The sequence below is a fragment of the Urocitellus parryii genome, chromosome 7, assembly GCF_045843805.1.
Source record: "Urocitellus parryii isolate mUroPar1 chromosome 7, mUroPar1.hap1, whole genome shotgun sequence".
NCBI classification, from domain to species: Eukaryota; Metazoa; Chordata; class Mammalia; order Rodentia; family Sciuridae; genus Urocitellus; species Urocitellus parryii.
Window position 1 is genome coordinate 19,861,273 of NC_135537.1, and position 18,697 is coordinate 19,879,969.

Here is an 18,697-nt window from a genome sequence, read left to right on the forward strand (position 1 = left end):
GTCTGGAAGTTTCTCAAAGGGTTAGGAATGGAATCACCATATGATCCAGCTCTTTTACTCTTTGGTATTTATCCTAAAGAATTAGAGTCGTCATACTCCATGATACATGTGTACTCATGTTTATAGCAGCATAATTCACAATAGCCAAATTATGGATGAATGAATGAATAGAGAAAATGTGACATATACACACAATGGAGTTTTGTTCATCCATAAAGAAAAATGAAGTCATTTGCAGGAAAGTGGGTGGAACTAGAGACCATTTTGGTAACAGAAATAAGTCAAACTCACCAGGTCAAGGCTTGTATGTTTTCTATGTGAAAGCTAGAGAGGAAAAAGGAAAAGAAAGATTGGGGAAATATGCAGATCAAAGGGCGTTCAGAAGAATAAAGAGACTGGGGGAGGGGAAGAGGAGGGAAAGAGGAAATACTGAGGAATGGTATTGGTTAATTTATATTTGTGTTTATGTAAGAGCATGTAAAAAAAACCCCACCATTTTGCACATCTATAATTCACCAACAAGAATATGAAAAATCTTTTTCAATACATTTTTCTGCATTTATGTGGATTATATGATTTTTAAACACACACAAAGGCACACGCAGCATATATTGAGTCAGCAGTGCCTAATAAGGACTCCAGGTTTGTCAGGCTACCTGTAGTATAGGGACATTACCTACAGTTTAAATCAGTGGGTACAAATGAGTTGAGTTTGTGGTGTCTCCATACAGCAAGCCGGAAGCACATCCCTCCTCTTGGTTTTGAGAAGCGCCCCCAATGTTGGCCCCTACCCTGTTTATTCTAGGCTCTTTGCAAACCTTGTTCCCCCGCACTTCACAACCTGCGAGCAGTAGACCTTTATTTAAAAACTTTAGCCCGGAGGGGTGGCGCATGCCTGTAACCCCAGCCGGTGGGGGGGCTGAGGCAGGAGGACTGCGAGTTCAAACTCACCCTCAGCAACTCAGGGAGGCACTTAGCAACTCAGCAAGACCCTATCTTTAAATAAAATGCAAAATAGGGCTGGGGGATGTGGCTCCCTGGTCGAGTGCCCCTGAGTTATATCCCCGGTACCAAAAAAAAAGAGAAAAATATATTAAAAAAGGTCGGGGATGTGGCTCAGTGGTTGAGCACCTCTGGGTTCAATCCTCAGTACAAAAAAAAAAATAATAAAAGAACTTTTAATGTCTCTTCCCTAACTGCGCTTCTCCTCTCATCCATTATTTTCTCCATTCTTCTAAGTTTTAACAATCGCAAGGAAATGAGAAAATTCCCGCGTTTTTGTCGCGCAAGCACCGCCCACTCACGGGAGACTTCCGGGTCCGCCCCCGGAGGCGTCCAACTTCCGCTGACGCCAGAGGTTAAAGGCAACCGGCAGCATGTCGGCTGGCGCTCCCTTTGAGCGGTTACAGAGAGGAGCGTCCGTGTGACAGAAGCTGGACGCAGGAGGCTGAAAGGAGCCTAGTCTATCGGCGGAGCCGGGTCTGGGTGCCCAGGGTGTCCCGGACGCGGGGCGTGACTGTCGGGGCAGGGAAGAGCTAGGCTCCCGAGACCGGTAATGCCCCGTAGCCCCCGGGGAAGCCGGGAAGCCCAGCCCCGCGGGCCGCTGTATGCCATCGACCGGTGCGGAGCCCTTCAGAATGAACAGGAAGAAAGGAGACAAGGGCTTTGAAAGCCCAAGGCCATATAAATTATAAGTATCTTTTCATTCCTCCCCCTTTTTTCTCATTATTTAGTTTGTAATTGTTTGAAACCGACTTGGTGGGCCTTGGAAACGGTGGAAAACGAGAGTCCTCTCGCTGTGATGGAAGTGGTCTTTGTAGGGTGATCATTATGAATGGCAGTGTCAATTAGCAGATATAGTTCACCATGCAGATTTAATAAATCTTTTTCTTAAAGTACTAAATTATTTCTGTCTAAAGAAATTTGTGTTTTGTGGCTGTTGCTAGATTTAAAACAAGCAAATCATTCCAGTTTGTAGGGTTTTTAAATGAAAGATTAACGTGTAATTTTTGAATTTATGTGGATTATATGATTTTTATACACACACAAAGGCACACGTATGCTTAGAACATATATTTATACTTGGATAGAGTTTGCTTTCATGTAATAATAGAAATTATTTTATCCTTTTGTATTTTTTAATATACAACCCATCAAGTTGTCTGCATCAACAACATAAATTTCCAGAGGAAGTCTGTTGTGGTAAGTTTTTTCTAAAAATTATAATGAATAATAAGTGTACCTTTCACAGTACTTGAACACTGTATATTCTTTCAGATAATGATGTTTTAAGACTAGCTAAGAATTAGAATTCAGATCTGTTTGATTCTGATGTCCTTCTGTACATTTCTCAATCCTTCTCCTCTTTTCTTTTTCCTGATTACAATTTATTTCTTTATTGTGGAGTATGAAAGCTTGTATAACCAAGCTTTTTAGAGTTGTGCATGAAATAACAGTAAGCCCATTGTGAGATCTCTTCTGTGAAAAAATTAAGATGAGTGGACTCACTTTAGTTAGCTTCTAATATGCCACTGCTTTTGTTTTCTGATCCTTGGCTGACCTAGTTTAGGTGGTATTGCTTTTTAGTGGTTTCTAATATAATATTTGAGATATGGTCAAGATTTGTAAAGATTCTAAACATTTCATTAAGTTCGTCTATTCATTTGTGGTATTTTTTTTGGGGGGGGGTACTGGGGGTTGAACTCAGGGCAGTTGACCACTGAGCCACATCCACAGCCCTATTTTTTGTTATTTAGAGAGAAGGTTTCATGGAGTTGCTTAGCGCCTTGTGGTTGCTGAAGTGGGCTTTGAACTCTTTGAACAGTTATCCTCCTGCCTCAGCCTCTCCAGCCTCTGGGATTACAGGCCTACGCCACCACTCCTGGCCATTTGTGGTGTTTCTTTTGCAGTGTTCCTCACACCTTATTATTTACTTTGTATCTGTGGTAGAATACTTTAGGTGTATAATGTTGTATGAATTGTGTAGGAAAGGTATGAAAATTTGGAGTCTGTATAACAGGTTACTACAGTAGTCTGGTGGGGAAATGGTGACACCCTCAAGAATGATAGCATTTATGAGAATGGAATAGAAGGAGTTGACATGGTTGATTGAATTACAGTGAACATGTATGGTAGAAACTTCTTCTAAATTGTTATGTGTATTAACTAATTGAATCTTCACCAGAATCTCATGAAGTAGATAATATTTTAATCGTAACTATAAGTGAGGTAGCTGAAAGAATAGAGGTTAAGTAACTTTCCTAAAGGAAAGTAGAAGAATAAAATATTAACATATCAATGAAGCTTCTGCTTACCTGCATCCTGTCAGAGAGGAACTTTTGGTATCAGCATTTTTCCAATCTTTTTTGGCACTAATCTGCAATTCCCCAGGGTTGTCTAGTTGCTTTGGTTTGCTATATTGTAGTAAAGAAATAGTCTGTCCAGTGGTCTCTACTTACCCTTACCATAATAGCCCTTACTCCATTTTCTAGGTATCCAATAAGGATATTTGCCAACTACTAAATAAAATATATACTATATGTTATAGGATTGGAGAAGTCTTTCTGTGTGATTGACTTGGTCTGTAACACCACTTATTATTTGACCTCTAAAAACTTAGTCTGACTAATGGACTATCGTAATGTTTCAGGACTTTAGTATTCACATCAGATCAGAACCAAGATATAATAACTCAAGGAAGATTTGGAAATTTTCTTTTCTCCAGAATGAATCAGTACCTGGTAATTCAGCTACAGGCCATTCTGGGATAGTCTTAGAAGATAAACTCTAGAGGCTGTGTGACCTCTCATCAAACTTACTCAAAGGGCTCTGTTCTGGAACTGTGAACTGGCTGAGGTCTAGGAACTGAATAAGAGGTCATAAATTCCTCCTTTTGCACCTTGAGTCAAGTTTTTGCCTATTAGACCTATACTTTTTATATTATTGAGAAACATCATAAACTATCTTTAGTTTTCATTCTTCTAGACCCAGTAATCATTGGCCTTAGATTCCCTGTGAATCAAAAACTCTTTTTAAGCTGGGTGCAGTGGCATACACCTGTAATCCTAGCACTGAGTCTGAGGAAGGAGGATTATTTGAACCTGGGAGGTTGAAACTAGCCTGGGCAACATAGCAAGACTCTGTCTCAAAAAAAAAAAACAAACCAAAATGACAACAAAAACCTCCCACTATCTTTACCCAGTCTGTTTCTATGGTATATTTTGTGCCTACTTTTCTGTGAGGTGTTTTTTTGTGTTTTGTTTTTGATGCCAGGGTTTGAACCCAGAGGCACTTTACAGTTGAGCCACATCCCATTCCTTTTTGTTTTTTGAGATAGGGTCTCACTAAGTTGCCTAGGGCCTCCCTAAATTGCTGAGGCTGGCTTTGAACTTGGGATCCTCCTGCCTCACCTTTCTAAATTGCTGGGATTACAGGCATGTAGCACCATGCCCGGCTTTGTTTGTGAGTTTTCAACATGTTCATGGGCATAGGGAGAATTTCTACAGAGAGGAAAGATTGTAATTTGAGGCAAAGATAATAAGCAGAGTAATATTTCTGGTAATAATGTGGAGATTAACTCCAGAGGACTAGTAGAAGGATCATTTTAGGGAGAAAAGGAGGAGGAACACAGCAGCAGAGTAGAATTGGTAGTTGGCAGAAAAGTGATTGAAGTTAAGGATTCAGGGGGAGCAGTGAAGAAAACCCCAGAAGTACTAGGATGGATTGGGGTGAGAAACTCTTAATCATGTAGGTGATCGAACAGAAGGACTGGGAGAGAAGTAATTATCAGGAATAGGTGTCTTGTCCTGGATAGTCAAGAATATGATGTCAGGATCGAGCTGTGATGAGGTACCTTTCAGATTGTGATTCCTTTTTTTTTTTCCCCTTACCCCGGGGATTGAACTCAGATACTTAACCACAGAGTCACATCCCCAGCCCTTTTTTGCTATTTTATTTAGAGGCAGGGTCTCACTGAGTTGCTTAGGGTCTCACTGAGTTGCTAAGGCTGGCTTTGAATTTGTGATCCTTCTGTCTTGGCCTCCCAGGCCATGCACTGGGATTACACTGTGCTGGACTCAGATTGTGATTTTGATTTTTGTCAAGGAGTGGAAATGAAAATTGTAGGATCTGGGGTTAAGGAACTTTAAAGTGGTGTTATTGGAAGGATCAGATAAACCTATATTGAAGTCACTTAAAACGATAGCAAAGATATGTTAGGAAGGAGTGTTCAGTGAATGTAGGGGGATTTAATCAATTGTGGAGGATGGTATGCCTGTATTAGTATGATCACAAAAAACAAGAAGTAGGAAAAAAAAGAATATAAACATTTAGGTGTTAAGCAAATACTAAATGCCAACCAAATTTCCTGATGCTAAGGATAGAATCCGGGGCCTCACATATGCTATGCAAGCACTCTACCCCTGAGCCATACCAATGTCCCTTAGCTATTTTAAGTAGGTTTCATGTAGTAAATTGTTCAGTTGTCATAATATCAGTACAAGGTAGTTAGTATCATTATTTTTGTTTCACGGATGAGGAAAATGAGGCACAGAAAAATAGAGTATTCCAAGAGCATAAAATTACTAAATGGTGGAGCTGATACTTGAATATAGGAGTTTACCCCCATAACACATTCATTTAACTGTAACACCATTCTCCTGGCTCTTGTAGTGTGTATTGTATAAAATCCTATAAATGGCCTAGAAGTAACAGTGAGAATTTGTATTTTTTCCCCAATCTTAATTTATAGTGAGTGAGAGAATTAAGTAGTTTATTGTCAATGGGGAGTCAGGAGATATTTCATTTAAGGATAGAAAGTGAAAAGAAGATTTTTGAAAAGATAGAAAACACAGTATGGTTAAGCTGTGAAATAGTCAGAAGAGGTCAAGCAGCAAGAATGAAATAAAAGTATGAGGTTAGAATACTTGGGGAACTTGCATTTATACCAGTGGCCAATGATGACAGGAGGCTTGTAGAGGTTAGGTAGTATCAGGGCATGCTTTCCCTGTCTTCCTGAAATATTCTCTGTCCACTTTTTTGTTATTACTTACTTTACTGTAAAAAACCAAATCATGTTCTTACCCACCCTTGCTGAAGTACATATTGATGACACTTCCAATTCACTTTTGACATTGTTGTGTTGTTACTACTTGCTGGTTTTCAAATAATTGAAGCTCATTTATTTGGAGTGGTCAATGGATGACTGAATTAGTGATTTAAGAAAATATTGGTCTTCCATATACAATTGCTCATGGCTTACACTTTTAAACATAAAACCTTCATTAACAATATTTTTGCCTTTGACCTATTTTCTATGTTGCTTCCCCATGGATCTGTATAAATGGTCTAATTTAAGAGTGTGTGATTCTCTTTGGGAATAGGGGGCAGAGGGTCTGTATAATTCCAGGCTTTTAAACAATTGGGCTTAAGGTTGTTTCAAAACATATTTAAGGGACTGGGGTTGTGGCTCAGTGGCAGAGTGCTTACCTAGCATGTGTGAGGTCCATCTATAACTACAAACAAACAAATAAATAAATAAAATATTTAAAGCCTTTGTGCCCAGAGGCATTATGGAATAGTGGGAATCTGTTGGGATCATTTAAATGTATCTGTGAGTTCTCCACTTGATAAATTTTTTAAATTTTATTCATTTATTTGTAAAAAGTTAATTTATTTTTTGCACTTTTCAATAGCACTTAGCTCTTAGAGCCTCTCTGTAAAAAGCATAAAGTAGCACTTATCTCTCAGAGTTAGTATTAGGAATAGAGAATACATAATGAAAGTATACAGTATAATATCTGTCATAGAGTAGAAGCCATTGTAATCTAGTTCTCCTTGGTGACTGCTTGAGTTTCATTGTAGATATCCCCATTATATCCTCTTAAGTTTTCCTGCTCACTTTGCAGCCCCTAAAATGTTACTATATTATGCTCTCTCATATTTCATGTTTGAGTATATTAGTTTTCAAATAGTGATACTAAAATCACTGGTGATGTACTCCATGTTTCATCTGTCTGTCTTTCCCATTTGATTGAACAAATGAACAAATGGTGAGTGGTCAATTTATTTATCTGTCTGTCATCTCTTAGGTATATGCTTCAGATAGATTGCATACCACACAGCTAACATGGTAGAACTATGGACTACTTGGTAGGAAAATCTTCTGCATTTTGAAGTACCTACATGCCTGAGATTTTCTTTTAGCACTTGCTATTTCACATGTCCTGATTTACCTCCTATAAGCCGGGACTCATACTTGTTGGCTTCAGTAAGACAGGTTTTTATTGCCCCCCCCCCCTTTTTTTGCCTTCCCATGTTCTTTCACTTACCAACCTGTTTGATTCTTTCTGCTCTTTTATTTTCTTCTTATTATTCTCTGTTTGGGTTGCAGTCTATCTAAAAATTGTTGTATTTGAGTGTATTGAATACTTGTATTAACTTGTATTAACTTAATTTTCACTGATAGTTCATATGAATGACTAAGATGGTATAGTATACATAACTCAGACCCCATTGATTCACTAGGTCAATCATGTTAAAATTAAGATATTTGTAGAGAATTTGTGTGTATGTAGCTTTTTAGGATGTTATTTCTGGAGGGTAGTATGTTTCTAAGTAGTAGAAGTCAAAGAAATATGTTCTAAAACATACCAATCTTTATAATAAAGCTATTATTCTTTATCTTTTAGGGCTTTGTGGAACTGACTATATTTCCTACAGTTGCAAACTTGAATAGAATCAAGTTGAACAGCAAACAGTGTAGAATCTATCGAGTAAGGATCAATGATTTAGAGGCTGCTTTTATTTATAATGATCCAACCTTAGAAGTTTGTCACAATGAATCAAAACAGTAAGTTGTACACTTTAAAAGTCAACATTTCTGTCAATTTTTTTTGCTATTGTTTTCAATGATTGGATTACTTATTTTTTTCAGATTATTATAAGATTCTGGATTTTTTTTTCCACTTTGTGCATGTATTTCAGGTGGTTTTGTTCTCAGTATTATATGGTGCCAAGTTTCCTTTCTTCTTACCAAAGAACTTAGTTAAATCTTATTAGCCATTTTCCTGTTTTAAATTATTTTTAACTATTTACTAAATAAAAAATAAAAGTGATTTTCAGTGTGTTGGGTGGTCACCATAATTCTTAGGTCAAAGACTAACTTAAAATAGTCTATAGAATATTTTGTCTGTTTTAAAATATCATATGAAAATATTACGTGTAGGCTGGAGACAGTGGTGTATACCTGTAATTTTAGCTGCTCTGGAGGGATCTGTTCTCAAAAAAGAAAAAGGGCTGTAGATGTAGCTCAGTAGTAGAGTATACCTCGGTTCAAACCCAGTATTGCTCCCCTGAAAACATGTCCATTACTATTATAAATACATTTGAGAGTACTTGTTTTTTAAAAGCTTCAGTAGCATTGTGTCATATCATTTCTGTGATTCTTGGTATTTGGGGGTAGATACCAAAAGTCATTATATACTCTTCTTAATCAGTGTGATATTTTTAAAAATTAACCAGTGTAGTGTGTGTAATCTTTTTATTTTTATTTTTTTCTTTCTGGTACTAGTGTTTGAACCCAGGCTGCTCTACCACTGAGCTATATCCTTGGTTCTCTTTTATTTTTTATTTAGAATTGGCTGATCTTAGACTGGTAATACTCCTACCTCAACCTCCTGAGTGGCTAGGATATATAATTTTTGCCTTAAGGCATCAATCAATTCTTAAATTGTGTTCCCAATTGAGCAACATGAGCATCACCTAGGAACTTGTTAGAACTGTAAACTCCCAAGCATTAACCCAGACCTACTAGAGACTGTGGTCAGCATCCTACAATTTGTGTTCTAATAGGCTTTCTAGGTGATTCTGCTGTAAGCTGTTGCTTGAGAAACACTGCCATAAGGGTTTGGGGACTGTTGAGAAGGGAAACTTAACTTGTGACATATTTAAGATCTAAGTAATCATTGCTTCAGAATCTTTCAAACTCAGAGAGGAGACCTGAAAATGGTGTTGAAAAGTCCAGGGACTCTGAGTTACTCCTATAACTTCCCATCTCACATAGGTGAGTTCTTAAAATTACATTGTTTTTATAGTTGCCCTAAACTTACATAAAAAGGCTCTCATTACAAGATTTTCTCTATCCCCTTTTCTTCAGGAGAAAAGAAATCTTCCTTTAGAGTACTAAGTGTTTACCTCTAATGAATGGAAAGGACATCTTTAAAATGAGCTTATAGGGGACTAATTGTTTTGCTAGAGGAAAAACATATCTATCATATTTAGCCTAGAACCCTGCATTTGATGATAGGGTAGGAAGCCAGATACAAAACATATTATTTGCACATATGCTTTACCAATGATTTGTTTCTGATGCTCAGGACTCATAGCAAATAATCTGTTATAGTGCAATGACAGGAACAGTGGATATCCTGTTACATTAAGGAAGCAAACTTTACTTTGCTACTTACTTTGATGATACCTCCTAAAATTTTTCTCTAGTGATATTGATGATGGCTTAACCCTTTGTTTTGTTTTGTTTTGGTATTGGGAATTGAACCCAGGGCTGCTTAAATCACTGAGCTACATTCCCTACTCTTTTTATTTTTTATCTTGAAACAGGCTTGCTAAGTTGCTGAGGCTGTCCTCCTGCTTCAACCTCCCAAGTTGTAGGGATTACAGGCATGTGCCACTGCACCTGGTATTTTATCACTTTTAGTATTAAAAATAAAGGAAATGATAAAGGAGAGGCTTTTCAAAGATTATGTTAGGAAATTAGGAAAGATATAGTTTAAATTTTCCTTCCAGCTAGAAGCAGAATTTTATTGGCCATGGTCATTAGTAAATGTTTAACTAGCATCCCCTGCTTTTTTGCCTAACTTCAAAATCTTTACTACTCTTTAAAGAGAGATGATTTTTTTTTTCTGATTTTATTATCCCATGACTTGTTTTAAAAAGAATTTGGAATTGGTTTTAGAGTTTTATTAGACAAAAGTTGTAAAAGGTAGATGATGAAATTGGCATAAAGGATAAACAAATGGATGTTGGTGAATACACATTGTTAAATTACCACAAGATTCTTAGAAGAAAACTGCAGGTTTGGTTCTCATTTCTAGTTGTCATAACAAAGAAGGAAACATATTGTTTATGAGACTCAGAAGACACAAGACAGAAATACACCGATTATTCAGGAGAAATATTACTTTTCTTGGCATTTGAATATAAAAAATATCTCTCATGGATCACATTATATTTTTAAAGGAAACTTTGGGAAATACAGCTAGTTAACATCTTTAGCATGTTCCCAGACACTAGAGTTATCTTTCTTGTTTCTAAAATAACTTTTCTTTAATGTACCTATAAAGTTTCCAATAAAACTAAAATGAGAATTAACTTGTAGTGGTTTTGAAATTAAAAAATAAAACTTAAAATTCCATGGTAAAATTTGATCTTAATACACTTAAATGTCTTTTTTAAAAAAATTTTTTAGACATTGATGGATCTTTATTTTATTCATATATTTATATGTGATGCTGAGAATTGAACCCAGTGCCTCACACATGCTAGGCAAGTGCTCTCCCATTGAGCCACAACCCCAGCCCTAAATGTCTTAATACTCAAAACAAGTAATGTACTATTTTATCACATTTTTTTCTTATTTGTTTTAAAGTTTAGGCACCAGCTCCTCCCAGTTTTGATAGAATGTGCTCTCAGATTTAGCATCTTTGAACTGTAGAAGGATATGCAGGAAGGAAAATTTCAGATAAAAGATGAAAGACATTTCTGCTTATTCAACTGTATGTTAGTTGACTTGTTAAATTGCCTTTAAGAATTAAAAACCATATTGGTTATGTAACATTTCTCCTTTCCCTTTTTTTTGGGGGGGGGTTAATTTTTTTCCAGTAAAATAATTTTAGCACTTGGAAGCTTTTCCAAATACATTTTTAAAATTTGAATCTTATGTGTTATAAAATAGATATAGATATAGTTCGCTTCCAAAGGAGCTGTGGGTCTTTGGATGTTTTTTTTTGTTTTGTTTTGGGGGTTTTTTTGGTGTGTGTGTGTGTGTGTGTGTGTGTGTCTGTCTGTCTGTCTGTCTGTCTGCTGCTTTGTTAGACTTCTCTCTTCTTAGTTGTAAAATAAACAGATTTTGCCACAGGAAACTGTTTTTTGTGGATGAGTAGCCAGTATAGCTGATATCTGTTGCAAAAATCTGCACCTATAGTTTTAAAAAACGAATGTTCTTTATTCAACAAAGGATTATCAGGTTATTTTAATTTAATATGGTTTCATAAATAAGAATTGGTTATCCCTTACCTGAAATACTTAGGATCAGAAATGTTTCAGATTTTGGAGATTTTCAGTTTGGGGGGTATTTACATAGATAGACTTTACTGGTTGACCATCCCTGATGGTCAAAATATTTCATATTTTGGATCTTAGATTTTTGAATTAGGAGTCCTTAACCTGTAATAGGTTCTTAGAATTCTTTTGATTCCTTTAATTTACTAGTTTTTTAGTATTCCTCTATAGCATTGTTCCTTTTTAAGCTGTGTTTCCATGAGGAGAGCTGGGAGTTGAGATGGTGGTAGTCATAGGGCAAAAATCACAGAATTTTTCTGAAAATTCAAAAGCCTATAATCTTGCTGTAGTAATTTCTGAGTTCATGAGTTATGAAAGAAGACATTTCATTTCTATACTAAAACCAAACTATCAGAAGATTGTTCTTCATGACTGGCTTCCCAATAGAGTACATTTATGATAACTTGCCCATTTTATTTGGACCAGTTTACATTTTCTCAGGAAATGAGATTAAGTAAAAATAATTACCCATAAATAAAGAACAATTAAGCACTCTAATGTGTAATGTTTAAATCTGGATTATTTTTTGTCTAAAAGTTTTTTTCTTTTATTTATTTTTTTAACCCGAGGTCTAATGCATGTTAAGCTCACTACACCCTTGGCCCTTCATATTTTTTATTTTTGAATTTCACAGATAACGGGGGTTAATGGGATAAAAGTTCTGTCGCTATCTCTCAAATTTCATGTTTTTAAAATTTTATTGAAAAGTCATTGTAATATGTAGATAAAATAGTTTTAAAATGAGATGGTATGCTAAATGTTAGTGAGGATTTGGACTAGTACTTTCATATATTGCTGGTAAGGATATCAATAGTACAACTCTTCTGGAACACAGTTTGGCAGATTCTTAGAAAGTTAAACATGTTTACCATATGCCTCAGTGTCACTCACAAGTATTTTATTTACACTATAGAAATGAAACTTATATTGATAGAAAAAACCTAAATACAAATGTTCATAGCAGCTCTATTTGTGACAGCCTAAAGCTGAAAATTGCCTAAGTATACTTGAGCTGGTGCAAGGATAAATTAACTGTGGTAGAGTCAGGCAATGTAATGCTATTAATTGGTTAAAAGGAACACAATATCGATACGTCTAACAATTTGGCTCGATTTCGAAGACATACTGAATAGCACAAGCCAGTTTCAAAAGGTCACGTTCTGTATGATTCCATTTATTTGACACAAGGGGTAGCACTCTTTTAGGGTGATGGCAACGTTTTTTATCATGATTGTGGTGGTGGTTACTTATATCTACATGTGTTAAAATTTATAGAACTGTATACCAAAAGGAAAGAAAAAGGTCATTTTTATTGTATGATAATAATGAAAGAAATAGATGATATGTTAAAAAACAGTTATTGGCAAGGAATGTAGTTCAGTGGTAGAAAATGTGCTTACCATGTGCAAGTCCCTGAGTTCAATCCCCAGCACCAGAAAAAAACAGAAAATCCACAGTTCCTGTCTTTAGGTTGCCTCTGAAGTTTTACAGCTTTTATTTTACAGTTATCATAATAGAAAAATATTTTTAATATATTGAGTAGTCTGTTTACTTTCAGAATGTAGAAAAGTATAGTGACTTTGACATTCCAAAATTAATGAAGAATGTGATGCTCATAATAATAGTCATTCAAGAGCCTTCTCGGCACATCAGTCAGTGTGTCAGTTTCATGATAATAGTCATGTAACAGTAAGCGAAATATATATATGCCATTATCTTTGTAGTTTAATAGTTTCTAACATGGTGAGTAGAGCAATAGTTAACTTGGATAAAAAGTATTCTTAGGAGCTATGTAAGAATCGTAATTCTTATGAATTATATTATGCTTAAAAACAATTGGTGTCAAATGAGATCTAAGAAGAATCTTGGTGAAATATGTAACTTAGTGTTATTACAAATCATTTTTTCTCCCCTCTTTCTCCAGGAGGAATCTCAATTATTTTTCCAATGCATATGCAGCTGCAGTTAGTGCCGTGGATCCTGATGCAGGAAATGGAGAACTTTGCATTAAGGTTCCATCAGAGCTATGGAAGCACGTTGATGGTAAAGTACCAAGAATATATTGACTACATTAAAATCGTGTAAAATTCAGAGATTTGAAAATTAATGATATCTAAATTGTAAATAAATCAGTTTAAATATATAGGAGGAGGAAGAAGAGTTGGAAACTTTGTCTGTCTTTTTTGTGATACTGGGGATTTAACCCAGGGGCACTCAACTACTAAACTTCATCTGTAGCCCTTTTATAAATTTTTTTTTAATTTTGAGACCGGGTCTTACTCAGTAGTTGTCCAGGCTAGCCTTGAACTTTGTGGTCTTTCTGCTATTTTAGTATCAGGAGTTATAGGCATGCCACTATCACTGTTGTTTTTTAAATTTAAAATTTTTACTTTAAAAAAAGATGGACAGGACAAATTGTCAAGATTTGAGAGCCTATGCCATATTAAATCATTTTAGAATTATAGCATCTTATAGCAGGATAGATCCTGAAAAATAATCTGGTTCAGCTTCTTCATTTTATAGAATAATAATCTGAAATCTACTGAGAGTAATGGCCTACTGAATTTCATTTAGCTAATTATTGGTGAAGTCAAAACTGGAACATAGGATTCCTGGTACTTACTCTATATACTTTAGAGCATATTCTTTCTAAATCGTACATTTTCAGCCATTATAATTATTATAAAAGCTTTTGCCTGCCTTCATTTAGCCTTAAAAAAATTAACTGAGATAAAAAAGTTAAAGACTTTTTATATTTGCTTTCTGTATGACTGGGGGTGGGAGAATTCAGGGAGGTTATACAATATAGGGACCAGCCATTAAAGTTTATCATTGTTGAAATGATTGTAATATTTGGAGATAAATTGAAGTAAAAATTTTAAAAAATATTAATGAAAGCAATACATGTTTATCAAACATAATGAAAAGCTTAAAAGAAAATGCAAATTCACGGGTAGTCCTGTTCTTATACGTCTTTCTTCTGTACTCTCCAAAGTCAACTACAGTGAACAATTTTTAGGGAAATGTAAAAGAAGAAAAAACTTGAAAAGAAAATTCGGGATTGGATTGGAAAGGCCTGCATGTGCATTGTGGGAATTTTGAACTTTTTTCTTTGGGCATTATATGTTGTTAGACATGTTGAGAAGAGGATATGATATAACCAGAGCAGCAGTATTTTGTGAAAAGCAGTAAGCATCAATTAAACTGATTGGAGTAGGAACACTGGTAGAGGTAGGCTCTTGGGTTAATATAAGTGGAGAGAGAATAATAGGCCTAACTAAGGTACATAGTATGGTTTTTAATATAAAATTCAGGCTTTGACTCCCATTTTATATTCAGTGTAACTCTGTATATAGATCACTGTTATTTATATATCAACAGATGTGTGTATTTATTTGTTGCAGAGTTAAAGGTTCTGAAGATACACATTAATTTTTCTTTGGATCAGCCAAAAGGAGGTCTTCATTTTGTGGTACCCAGTGTAGAGGGGAGTATGGCAGAGAGAGGTGCTCATGTCTTCTCTTGTGGGTATCAAAATTCCACAAGGTAGATTATAAATTCTTATATATTTCAGTTAATTTTATTTTTCAATTTATTTTATCATGAATGTACATGTAATATATTCATTTAATGTAAAATGAGAAGTATGAATTTGATTTCCCCAAACATATACCTCTTCCTAGTTATTCCTCCTCAGTCTTGTGTCTTTCCTTTTCCTCTTTCTTTTGAAGTCTGTTGTTCTAAAATAATTATCTTACTTGATTCTTTAACTTTATATGGAAGTTTAAAAAAATGCAGAAAATTACAGAAATTTTAAATGTAAAGCTCAATAAATTTTCACAAGTGAATGAACTCATTTAATCCATATCTCAAATTAAGATGAAAAACATGACCAGCATCACAGACACCCCTTGTGCTTGCCTCCATTCATTGTTTCCACAGAGCATTCTGTTTTCCAACTATATTATTTTCTAAAATGCCAGTTTAGTTGTTTTTGAATTTGATATAAATGGAGTCATATGTATTATGCTCTTTATATTTGGCTGTTTTTGTTCAAAATTGATAGTGAAATTTACCTACATCTTTGTGTGTAATTGTAGTTCATACATTCATATACTCTGTAATTTGCTACACGTTACTGAAATGTTTTATAGTAAGTTTACTCTCCTTGTATTATTAACTTCTCTAAGCCCATTTATGTTTCATTACCAAGTACCAACCCTAAAACCACAATAAGACCTGACCTGAATTGACAGTCAAATAAATTTTGCATCTTGTTTTATTAGTACTCAGTGTGAAATTATGCAATATATCACATAATATCAAAAAGCAACTTCCAGGGGCTGGGGATGTGGCTCAAGCGGTAGCACACTCGCCTGGCATGCGTGCGGCCCAGGTTCGAACCTCAGCACCACATACAAAGATGTTGTGTCTGCAGAAAACTAAAAAATAAATATTAAAAAAAAAAAGCAACTTACATACTAGATTCTGAATATTAATTGTTTCATAAAACTTAATTATAGACTTTTTAATTGCTGCAAATGAATGCTACATAAAAAATATCTGTGATTATACAAGTTAAAATTATTTTTAACTTAAAAAGTAGGAATTGCTTAACAGTTTATCATTTCAACTGGAGTTGCCACACAATATATTTTTTAAATATTGCCAAATGATTTTTGGAATTTTTTTTTTTAAATCAGATTCTTTGAAAACTCAGAGTGAAAACTTCATCAATGAAATAAAATATCTTTTTATACATTTTTAGAAATGGTAAAATAACTTAGATGTGGAGACAACAATGTAGGATACACTTTCAATGTATTTTCTATACTGTCAATCTTTGTTCTAGATTTTGGTTCCCGTGTGTTGATTCATACTCTGAATTATGTACCTGGAAATTAGAATTTACAGTAGATGCCGCTATGGTGGCTATATCCAATGGAGATTTGGTAGAGACAGTGTATACCCATGATATGAGGAAGAAGACCTTCCATTACATGCTTACCATTCCTACAGCAGCATCAAACATCTCCTTGGCCATTGGACCTTTTGAAATACTTGTAGATCCGTATATGCATGAGGTAAGTCATAGCTTCTCCCCTCTTGCTCTCTTCTATCCTTTCATTTCTTATTAAATGAAGAGTATTAATGAAATAATGTCTTTGTTAACTCATCTTCCAGCTTCCAAGAATATCATTAGAGAGAAAATATATATTATTTTTTATTTTTAGAAACTGTTAATTACATTTTAATGACATGAATTCTTGAATGAATTCCTCTCAAAAGGAAAGAAGTCTTCATGAGTTTGCTGACTAGAATTTGAACCCTGCCTCAGTCTTTTTTTCTCTTTTCTGAATACAATGAAGTGAGAATAAGTCCTGCGCTTCAAATTCTGTTTATTTATTTATCGGTACTGGGGTTCTAATCCAAGGGCACTTTGCCACTGAGGTGCATCCCCAACCCTTTTTTATTTTTAGTTTGAGACAGGGTCTCATTAAGTTGCTGAGGCTGGCCTTGAATTTGCAATCCTCCTGGCTCAGCCTCCTAGGTTGCTGGGATTGCCAGCGTGTGTCGCTGTGCCTGGCTTGCTTTTTAATTTTGAATATGTGATTTTTCAGATTCCAGAGATGGGACTTGAACACTCATAAACACATGTTAAGGAAAAAGAAGACATTAATAATGAACAGAATTAGTAGACATCAGTCTATACTCTAATCAGATTATACTTGAATTTTTTAGAATACTAAGCACCATGTTGTAAAAAATCTAAAATTTTAATATATTTGAAATAGTCTATTTATCATAACATAGTTATTTCTCCATCTTGGATATTCACTTTTCCTGTTGTGGTGTACCAAACTTTTATCTAACTTAAAATGATTACCTCAGATTCTTTTTCTTATATGAAACCTTCCTGGGTATTCTCTTCTGTGCTGTTGTTGAAGTCATTAATTTGGCATAGAATTATCATGAGACGGTGATACTTCTGTGACTGGTGAATTGTTACCTAATAAGAAAACCAAAATTGCTACTTGTATTGTGAGCATTTCTTATCTCCTAACTACCAATAAGCTTCTGTAGCTTTCATTATGTATTTGAGATTTTAGAGGCCAAATATAGTAATTGTTCTTTATATGCAGTTGGTTAGCATTAACTAAAGTACTAGGATGGGAGGCTGGGGATATAGCATAGTGATAGAGCACTTGACTAGCACGTGCAAGGCTCTAGGTTCAATCCCCAGCACCTGCAAAAGAAAAATTATTAAGAGAGTGCTATAAAATGCATAGTATTCAATAGGTTAGATATTTATAAATAAGAGGTAGGTTTTGAAAATTCTTTTTATGTATTCCTGTCAGAAGAAATTTTAGTTTAATTTGGAACCAGAGTTTTATTTTTAATAGGTCTAAGCATTTCACAGATTTATAATCCATCATGAATTTAGTATTTTCAATAGAATGAATATTTGGTAAAGGTGATTAAAAAAGTAATTAATAATTTTATCATAGCATTTACTGTCAGGATTATGAAATTTGTAAAAAAAAAAAAAATATATATATATATATATAGAGAGAGAGAGAGAGAGAGAGAGAAAGAATTGAAATTTAGGAAATTTAAAATATAAAAGTTAACCCTTACATTTAGATGACCTCCCTGGCTTTTTATTTTCAGGTTACACATTTTTGTTTACCCCAACTTCTTCCATTGCTTAAACATACCACGTCATACCTTCATGAAGTTTTTGAATTTTATGAAGAAATTCTTACATGTCGATATCCATACTCGTGTTTTAAGACTGTATTCATTGATGAGGCTTATGTTGAAGTGGCTGCTTATGCTTCCATGAGCATTTTTAGGTTGGTATCTCTTCACATTTGAAGTGCCTAAAGTAGAATAGTGATATGAGGAAAGCTTTCTGATTTTATGGGCAGCGTTAATGTGAGGTATGAACTTTCTCCCCTTAATTTAAATGTAATTGAGTTGAAGAAAATATTGTGTTTTTAAAATTTAAAATTGTAGAAAAACATGAAGAAAATTTTAAAGTAACTTTAAAGACTCATTATCTTCATCCAGAATTAATAGATGTTAATATTTTGCATGTTTTAGTCTCTTTTTTTGTTTATAAATTTTAAAAAATCATACCCATAGTTTAGTTTTTCTAGTAATATTTAAAAATATGCTGATATCATCAGAAACTTGTTCATGGAAAAAAGTAGAGAGGACTTGTTTTTCATTCTCTCCTTTTCCTTCTTTCTTAAACTTCCTTACCTGCCTCTCTTCTTTTATTCCTTCTTTAGAAAATTCCAATTATCTGTTTTATGTTTCAAAGTCAGTTGTTTTA

The 18,697-nt window shown here is 34.6% G+C and overlaps 1 protein-coding gene across 2 annotated transcripts in view; it reads left to right on the top strand.

Annotated features, from left to right (window-relative positions):
* Window positions 1-1,379: 1,379 nt before the first annotated feature.
* Window positions 1,380-18,697, top strand: part of Taf2 (TATA-box binding protein associated factor 2) — a 74,795-nt gene continuing 57,477 nt past the window's right edge. For both annotated transcript variants that reach the window (XM_026393877.2, XM_026393878.2), the window contains exons 1-7: window positions 1,380-1,690; window positions 2,148-2,202; window positions 7,689-7,849; window positions 13,280-13,398; window positions 14,760-14,901; window positions 16,208-16,439; window positions 18,028-18,212. In XM_026393877.2, the coding sequence (XP_026249662.1) occupies window positions 1,608-1,690; window positions 2,148-2,202; window positions 7,689-7,849; window positions 13,280-13,398; window positions 14,760-14,901; window positions 16,208-16,439; window positions 18,028-18,212 (977 nt within the window). In that variant the 5' untranslated portion in view covers window positions 1,380-1,607. The remainder of the gene's footprint in view (window positions 1,691-2,147; window positions 2,203-7,688; window positions 7,850-13,279; window positions 13,399-14,759; window positions 14,902-16,207; window positions 16,440-18,027; window positions 18,213-18,697) is intronic.